A 9,435-nucleotide genomic window follows, 5' to 3' on the forward strand; every position below is an offset into this window, starting at 1 on the left:
ACAGTGGACAGCCCATGGAGTCCAGGGTCCTATCACATGGATGTCAATGTGCAGCAGCTTCTCTCGTCTGTGTGCTGCAGAAACAACAACTGTCATCTACAGCTTACTTTTCTGCTTCTAAGCAGGATGCATTTTCCCCAATACTAAACATGAACTCTGTACAGTGTCACAACTGAACAGAAAATGGCCCAGATTCAGGAAATCTTATAAATATCTTTACTGAATAGCTATTTTTGTTTTATATGCTGAAATTCTTTCTAAAATCACCAAAAAGAAAAATACCCACAGAAACTGACACTTGCATATTAATAATTAAAACTTGACTGATATTGAAGATATTTCAGAGATCTAATAGGCTTCCTCACTAATTTTGAAGCTTACTTTCTGTACTACTGAAACTATTACTGACATTATTTAGGAAACAGGAACTGACATTTATTGTTTATTGCATGACACATTCTGTGTTTACACATTTACAGTAAAAAAGAAAACTTTGCCTCATTTTATAGATAAGAGAGTCTTATCTAAGTATTCAAATTAGCAAATGACAAGGTTCAAATCCAGGCCTCAAATTCTAAACAAAATTTAATAAATAACTACACTATCATTTAAATGTGTAAAACACATGTATAAGACCATTATATTCTGTGGTTTCATATTCTGCCACCTGTAGGCAACTTTAAACTGTGTTTCAATATTACTCCCTGACCTAACAGTTTTCTGTGGGGCCTCCCTACTGATGAGATGGGCATCCTTCCTTGTGTCTCTATCTAAAACCTTATAATCCAAATAAAGTCTCTGGGCATCACTGTTTATGTCACTCCTACCCTTTCTGTCTCCTTTCATAAGTGTGTGTTGATTGGTCTGAAATTCCATTAAGGAATCCTTTCTCAACTGTGCACTAATCTATATGCTCAGCTCCCAGTACAGTTATCCCCAGACTAGCATTTTGCCTGTCAAATGGGAGTGTTCTTTTGCTGTACACATGAATTCCACACTTAGGCCCGACAGTCAAGGACTTCTATAACCCGTTCCTGAGGAATCTTTTCAATCACACCTTGTTGCTTTTGATCAATGTATTGCTCCCAGTTTCTCCTGATACAGTAAGTCCTACCTAGACTTTGATGTTCGCGTTAAAAGCTGCCTCCCCTAGAATACACCCACTATCTCTTCTCTTCCAAAACACATCTTCACTAAGAACTATGGTGTAGAGTTAATTTACTGTTCATGTAGGTCAGGTCTTAGGTGTCCACTAAGACCACACAACACAACATAGTACTCACTTATTATGAGTATAATTATGCTTGAAATCAAAAGTTCAGTTCTCATTCACAGTAAGTACACTCCAAGTGCTCCACAGCTACACATGGCTAATATAGCAGATGCACAGCTCAATCGCACCAGAAATTTGGCTTCAGTGCAAACTATATTTGTACTTCTTGTCTCATATAGTGAATATGGTACCTACTGCTCCTCAAATCAACGTAGCTATCCAATAAAACAAATCAATTTGCGGAATAAAGGACTGTTAACCTGATGGCCTAATTAGGTGTATAGCAGATAGCTGTCTTTCACATTAAGGCACAGTCTATACCTCATGGTAATAAATATTTCTGGGTCAAACCACTAATTGCAGGGAACCCAGTAGGGTTCCCAGTCTCCTACGAAACAATATCTGTATTGTGTTTTCCACTTTGCAAAGTGTTCTGGCAAGGAGTGGAAGAACCGAGGTTAACTCCAGTGCTTTGAATTCTCATTATCTCTACAAACCGAGAAGACATGGAGCCAGGGGAAAACCAATCCATACCTGATAGAAACATCATTCTTAGTTCTTATTGAACCTTTGATTGCTTCAGGTAGATATTCTACAGAAACAAAATCAATATATTCACAGAAGTAGATGTTAACAAATAAATGAGCAATCTATCTCACACTGGAGGAAAAGGGAAAATAAAAGGCAAATATAGAAAAACTTCTGTAAATATTGTTATTAGATGCTAACTTAAAGACAGACATTGGTTATTAAAAAACTAGACAAACAGCTTTTCTGAGTCTAAAAAGGCCAAACTGAGTAAAGACATACCGGCACTTCTGAAAGGTCCAACATACAAGACATTTTAAGAGATGATAGCTAGAAGACACTTCTACTGTAGGGAATGCGTACTGAAATACAGCTACTGAAAATGCTAAATAATGAATTGAGCTATTTAAATGTTCACAGTTTACATAACTTATTATTTCAGGCGCCCAATTTAGCTTAAACTTTCTTAGCTCAAATGACCCAAATATTTACAAATAATGATACGTTTTGATAAAGTATATATTAATGAGACTGCAGAGTAAAAATATGAAGAAGGGGCCCTTTAAGAGTTCTGGTAAATGTGATCCAGAAAAACAGACACTTACTCCATACGGCACCAAGTCAACCTGCCTAACCCATTAGCCTAATCTTAGTTTTGCCAAATATAAATTTAGTTTACCTCAAAGATGAGAAACTGAAGTGATTACTGTATTGGACCTCTAACCTTTGCTATAATTTCATTTGGAAGAAAAGAAAAAAAAAACAATGATGAAAAATAAACCTTTCATTTGCCCAACTTTTTTTTTTTTTTTAAAGGATGTCTCTTTGCACTGTGGCTGGAATTCTCAAAAAGGGCCTCAAAGACTGACACACAAGACTTCAAAGCATTCTTTAAAAGGCCCAGTAGCCACTATGGCTACTGCCAGGAAATCACTCCAAACATTCATTCTGAAAAAAGTCAACAGTCAAAAGAGGAAAGGAAGAAGACTTAGAGCTGTCAGAGCTGGCAGGTATGTTTTTGAGGCCAGCAGTCTTTTGTCTTTAGTGAAGCACAGTTTTAAGCCCCTAATTGCCACAAAGGAGCAGGCCATCTGAGGACGGCTAAATTCTTTACGAACACCACCTTGGAAAAAGGACAATTTGTTAAAATGTAGGTTTGGCCTTTCATTTAGTCGGAAAAGCGAAGGAAGCTGAAGTGTTTAAAAATAACCCATGTGTTCTAATTAAAAAAAAAGATATTAAAAATAAATTGTAGACTCAAAGAAAAAAATAATACAAAACTAGACTCCCATGTTTGTTTTCCCAGGAGAGAGGGGAGGGGAAATGGACTACACTCTTGCTTCTTTCTGATTCTTCTGTCTACTGATGTGGGTAACTCTTTCGCAGTTTTCTTCTCATTCGTTGAAGGTAGAGTGCTATAAAGAATAAAATCTTCAGAGTGTCTTCCTAGAGAATAACAAGTAAACGGAAAGGGAGGAGAATATATGTCAGTCCTTCAGTGAACTTAGAGAGGGCAACAGTTCTGGGTAAGAATGCCAAAAGATGCTCGTCTGTAACTTCCGACGCGCTTCTGATAAAAAGTATCCAGTTGGCAACAGCTTTAGGAGAGATCCACCCAGGTCACCTTCAAAAATTGTTACATCCGACTAGCTTTGCAATTTTGTGACAAGTGAGGGGAAAAGTCAAAAGCAGCCCCCAGTCGACTTTAGTAACCTGAAAGGGGGTTGCGGGGAGTCTGATGGGGTGCATGACCCTCTAGAATCTCGCAGGGGATGCCACCGAGAGCCGCCTGCAAGGCACAGAGACCCACAGCGGTGGCCGGCCCGCGGAGCAAGCGCGCCCAGGCGGAGGGCGGCCGGGAGAAGAGTTGTCACAACTCCCAGGACGCGCCCGGCAGGGCAGGAAACTCCACGCTCCGACGTGGCTGTCGGAGGTCGCTTCCCAACACCGGCCCGCCACGCGTCCTGGTAACGGCCAGCTGGCCCGGCGCGACAGTCCCAGCCGCGCTCCGCCTGTCGGAAGCGCGCGTGGGGCCCGAGCGGCAGCCGCGAGTGGACTAGAGCGCGGCACCGGCCCGCCCCCGACGACCCCGGCGGCGCAGGACGCGCGACTCACATGTGCGGGTTCCTGCGGAAGGCGTTGGTGATGTCCTTCACTACCCTCTGCACCAGCACCGCCACCTCCTCGCTCGTCTCGGCCATGTTGGCGGCCGCCGCGATCCTGCGCGCCTCCGGGAGAGCCCAGCCGCCGGCGGGAGTTCCGCGGGGGCGCGCGCGCGCGCCGGCTCAGGCGCGTCCTCTCCGAGGCCGCTGAGCACTTCCGGGTCAGGGAGTGCCGCTTCGCTACTGAGTTGGGCACTATCTGCTCCTTGACTGTGATTTAATTTTGGTGCGCTTGGCATGGAGGAAGGAGGGTCCCTCCCGCACCTCCCCGAGCAGGCGTGGGCCAGGGGGGCCTTTTCCGAGCGACCTCCGGACCACAGGACCATGCCAGCCCACCCCGGGCGGAGGCCTCTTACTGACCTCCTTTTGCACCCCTGTGCCACTTTTGTTTCTGAAATTTAAAGTAACCCTTTTAATTAAAGCTTTGTAATTCATTAAGCAAAGAAAAAGAATGTAAAGGGAAAAAAATTACCCTCCAGATCCGTTTTAAAAAATATATAAACTTTTCTTGATTTACACAATGTTTGATGATGGCTGAGTTAATTAAGAGTATAAATAAATAAATACATATACATACATAAATAAATAAGCAAGGCCCTGGCAATTTGTTTCTGATGTATTTGGTGATGGCTGAGTTAATTTGGAGTATAAAGTATAAATAAATAACTTACAGAATTGCTCTGTTCCATGTGGATTTTAAAATGTTGTGATTAAATGTTTACATATCAGGGTGTGTTTTAGTCTCTTCTGAGTACAAAAATCTAACTTCCTCCCACTGGTGGTGGTAGTTGTTCCTCATCCTCTTCCTCCTTCTGTTCCAAGCATGTTCTTCCCATACTTGAAGTTTGTATCTTTTGAAAAATATTTGCCTGACAAGGTGGTGTCCAGCTGAAACTGTGAGTTCACCCAGCACTTGGGAGGTGGAAACAGTAGGCTGTCAAGTTCAAGGTCGTCGTTGATGGGTTAGTTTGATACTTGGGTCTCTAAAAGCCAAAACTTTGAGCCGGGTGGTGGTGGCGCACGCCTTTAATCCCAGCACTCAGGAGGCAGAGGCAGGAGGATCTTTGTGAGTCCGAGGCCAGCCTGGTTTACAAGAGCTAGTTTAGTTCCAGGACAGGCTCCAAAGCTACAGAGAAACGCTGTCTCGAAAAAACAAGAAAAAACGGTTGGTCATTGTCCTGATCAAGAAACAAGAGAAAGTCTACAAAATTGTAGAAAGCAAGACATTTGGACCTGTTTACAATGCTTTAAAAATCAGCCCGACTTTCTAATAAGTTCTAGGAAGAAGCAGTGAACCGATCTCTGGGCCGAGACTAACTCAAGAGCCCTACAGAAGAGTATGGTAGAGGGGCTGGAGAGGCGGCTCAGCAACTAAGAACACTGTTTTCTAGACCGCAAAACCACTTGTAACTCCAGCTCCAGAGAGTCCAAAAATCCTCTTCTGGCCTCTATCAGAAGACACATACACATGCTCACATGCATACACACCTTAATTTTTTTAAAAAAAAAAAATAATATAATGCTGTCTGATGGCTTCAGAAAGTTGGTATGTCTGCCTTTTCTCATCGGAACCTGATTCTTCCCTTAGTGGTACTAGGGAATAGTCCTGATTTCTGAGAGCAGAGCTGAAGGTGCACACTGAGAAACACGAATTTTTCTAATGTACTTGCATTTAAAGAGAAAAATTCAAGCTTGATTTCCCCAAATCTCAAAATAAAATCGATGTCCCAGGAAGATAGTATGTCTGTATGGCTCTGTGTTTGTCCTCTTTCCACCCTCTGGACTCATATGAAAGCTGTGAATTATGTGCCTCGTGCTTCTGAGTGTTGAAAATAATCTCACCCAGTTATTACAGCTCTAACATGTATAGAACTCAAATGTTTGGAACGGGGATATATTCAAATGATGATCCAATTCAATTTTATCAATAAGTGCTGAAATCATAAGACGTTTATAATTGAAAATCACAAGCCCTTATTAATAATATATGAGAAGTGTGCGATGAAATTTAAAACTTTGTTTAAAGATTTATATTGAGGGCACTACAAATATATAATAATGAAATATATAGCAAATAGTTCAAGTGCCCAATGGTGAGGGTCCGAGGAGACGGCTCAGCAAGTAAAAATGTTAGTGATGCAAGCCCGAAGACCCAAGTTCTGTCCCTGAAGTCGACAGTAGAGGGGGGAAAAGCAAATCCAGTGACTTGTCCTCTGGCCTGTGTGCACCACAACTCAAACCTGTATCACAGCCACACACACACACACACTCAGTTAAAACTCCTAAATGATGGCTAAGTTCCATAAGGAAGTATTACCTCGTCTTCAAAAAATGACATCATAACTAAACAACTATACAGTTGGCCCTCTTTATCAGCAAGCTCCACACATCGTTAGCTGAATCCAAAAGAAGTAAAATTATTTGGAAAAACAGTACATCTGTAATAAACTTGTACAGACTTCGTTTAAAACAGACTAGAAGGCTATAAACTGAAAAGGCTAATCACGGCAATCTCTGTTTGATGGACTTAGTAGAGATAAGTGAGACCTATAAATATATGTTCTAGGGGCTAGGGCACTTTAAATATTTGAATGACACATGGGAATTGTGTTCCATCTGTAATTCCAGCTCTGGGTGGTAGAGACAGAAGATTCTTAAAGCAAGCTGGCTAACCTGACTATCTGAATTGGTGAGCTCTAGGTTTGCAGGAGAGAGCCTTCCTCAAAGAAGACAATGGAGGAGCAATTGGAGAACAGTCCCAGTATCAATCAGGGCCCCTCACATGCATGCACAAGCAAGTACATGTGAACATGTACACAGAACAGCATGCGATTGAAAAGAAGAAGAAAAATAGACATACATACATGCACACTTATAGGATACTCAAAATTCTATAAAACAAAAGTCCTGATGTATATGTTGGGCCCTAGAGTGGATACTAGACTAGTTTTAATGATTTGGGGAAAGAGATGAAGATGACTTTGAAATCTGGTCATGTCCTTACTCTCTCTATTATTCTACTTACATTATACTCTGGTACTGTGTACTCAATCTATCTTGAGTTGACCTCTACATTGTGATAACATTATACAAAGCTCATGTAGTACTAAAGGTGCTCTTATAATATTGCTAGTTTTTTTTTTTTTACTAACATAGGAAACTTATTTCATCACCTCAGCAAGTAAGTGTTGATCCAGGTGTGGTGTTGCATTCTTATAATCCCCACACTAAAAAGAGAACTGGAGAATTGCAAGTTCAAGCCCAGAGTGGATTATATAGCAAATTCCAATCTATCTTGGGCTATAGAGTGATACCTTGTCTAAAATAAAATAATTGAGTGTTGGTTTGCAACACTGCTCACTGATACAGTGCTTGCCTAGCATGTGTGATGTCATGGGTTTTCTTCTTAACATTGCCCCCATGCCTAAGAATAAATGCTCAGTTTTAGCTGTGGGAGGTCCTTCTGTATGTGTGTTGCTTTTAGTTAATGAATAAAGAAGTTTCTTTGGTCTGTGATAGGGCAGAGCAGAGCTAGGCAGAAAACTTAAACTGAATGCTGGGAGAAAGAAGGCAGAGTAAAGGAGAAGCCATGTACACCTGTAAGAATGGCCCAGATCAAAAACACTGGTGACAACTTATGCTGGAGAGGTGGTGGGGTAAAGGAAATTCTCCCGCATTGCTGGTGGGAATGCAAGCTGGTACAGCCCCTTTGGATATCAGTGTGGCAATTTCTCAGAAAATTAGGAAACAACCTTCCTCAAGACCCAGTAATACCACGTTGGGTATATATCCATAGGATGCTCAATTGTGCCACAAGGACATGTGTTCAACTATGTCCATAGCAGCATTGTTTGTCATAACCAGAATGTGGAAACAACCTAAATGCTTCTCAACCAAAGAATGGATTAAAAAAATGTGGTACATTTACACAATGGAGTACTACACAGCAGGAAAAAAAATGACATTTTGAATTTTGCAGGAAAATGGATGGAGCTAGAAAACATCATTTAGAGTGAGGTAGCCCAGATACAGAAAGACAATTATCACATGTACTCACTCCTAAGTGGATTTTAAACGTAAAGCAAAGAAAACCATCTTACAAATCACAAACCCAAAGAACTTAGACAACAATGAGGACACTAAGAGAGACATACATAGATCTAATCTACATGGGAAGTAGAAAAAGACAAGATCTCATGAGTAAATTGGGAGCATGGGGACCTTGGGAGAAGGCTGAAGGGGAGGGGAGGGGAGAGGCAGGGAAGGTAGCAGAGAAAAATGTAGAGCTCAATAAAAATCAATGAAGAAAGCAAAGCAAAGGGAGCAATACCTGTCTTCATAGGCTTTACTTGACTTTAGAGAGAAGGAAGAGAGATAACTACAGTATTAGAAACATATACATGAAATGTAGAGATGCTTTGTGCACGCCCTCGGTTTGCGTGTTTTAGTTTATTTTCTCAAACACCAGATTTCATGAATAAGGACTACTTTTAAAAAGCCACAAAAATGGCCAGGCAGTAGTGGCACACACCTTTAATCCAAGCACTCAGGCAAAGGCAAGTGGATCTCTGTGAGTTCGAGGCCAGTCTGGTCTACAAGAACTAGTTCCAGGACAACCAGGCTGCTATACAGAGAAACCCTATCTCAAAAAAAAAAAAAAAAAAAAAAAAAAAGCCACAAAAATGGTGGAGAATTCTAACGCCATCTATTGTTATCTTTTTTGGTTGACACATCTTTACATCAATTGTTGGAATAAAAATACAATAGACATTTTAGCATCGGTAAGCTGAGAGGCACCACTGTATAGAAGACCGCCTATGTCTGTAAATAAGGAATGCAGTATTATTTGCCAATCAGTATTAAATACAATAATAGTAAATGAAAACTGAGTGAAATACTATTAATCTGGGATCAGCTTAACATGTGTAAAGGATATTGCACTACAGTGTAAGCAATCTCATAGAATGTGAACTGCTTTTAACCTGAATAAGTAGGTAAATGCTACCAAGGGGCTAACGATGACTTTAAAAGACCAATTTACGCTGCCATTAGACTCCATGAAGATATGAGAGCGAGAACACCGGGAACATGAATGGTTTTGTTGCCAGGAGATGACTCTGTTTCCCTTGGCATTTGATAGTTCCAAATTACCCTTTTTCTTTGCTTTGTCCCTTTTACTACAGAGGCCCAGGGGACCCCTGATGTAATCATTAGGAAAGAATAAGGAAAATGTCTAGAAAGAAAAAGCCGGTCCAAGACTTGCACATGGAAACAGCTAGAGAAAGGCTCCTATCCTAACGCAATGCAATAGCTGCTTCTTGTGTATGAAAGATTCCAAATTGCCATAGGATTTTTCTTAGTAGCATCACTTTAAAATAGATGACTAAATAGTTTTGTTCAACAAGACTGACAGAGGAAAAACCTAATTCTTAACTGAGTTGTAAAGGCGGCCAGGAGCTTAATTTCACTGTA

The 9,435-nt window shown here is 41.0% G+C and overlaps 1 protein-coding gene across 1 annotated transcript in view; it reads right to left on the reverse strand.

The window, feature by feature from the left end:
• The window catches only part of Ptar1 (protein prenyltransferase alpha subunit repeat containing 1), a 46,891-nt gene extending 42,854 nt beyond the window's left edge, over window positions 1-4,037 (reverse strand). The window contains exon 1 of the mRNA XM_057777494.1: window positions 3,917-4,037. Coding sequence (XP_057633477.1) covers window positions 3,917-4,002 — 86 coding nt within the window. The 5' untranslated portion in view covers window positions 4,003-4,037. The remainder of the gene's footprint in view (window positions 1-3,916) is intronic.
• Between the last annotated feature and the right edge of the window lie 5,398 nt (window positions 4,038-9,435).

The sequence above is a fragment of the Chionomys nivalis genome, chromosome 8 (genome assembly GCF_950005125.1).
Source record: "Chionomys nivalis chromosome 8, mChiNiv1.1, whole genome shotgun sequence".
In the NCBI taxonomy this organism is placed as follows: Eukaryota; Metazoa; Chordata; class Mammalia; order Rodentia; family Cricetidae; genus Chionomys; species Chionomys nivalis.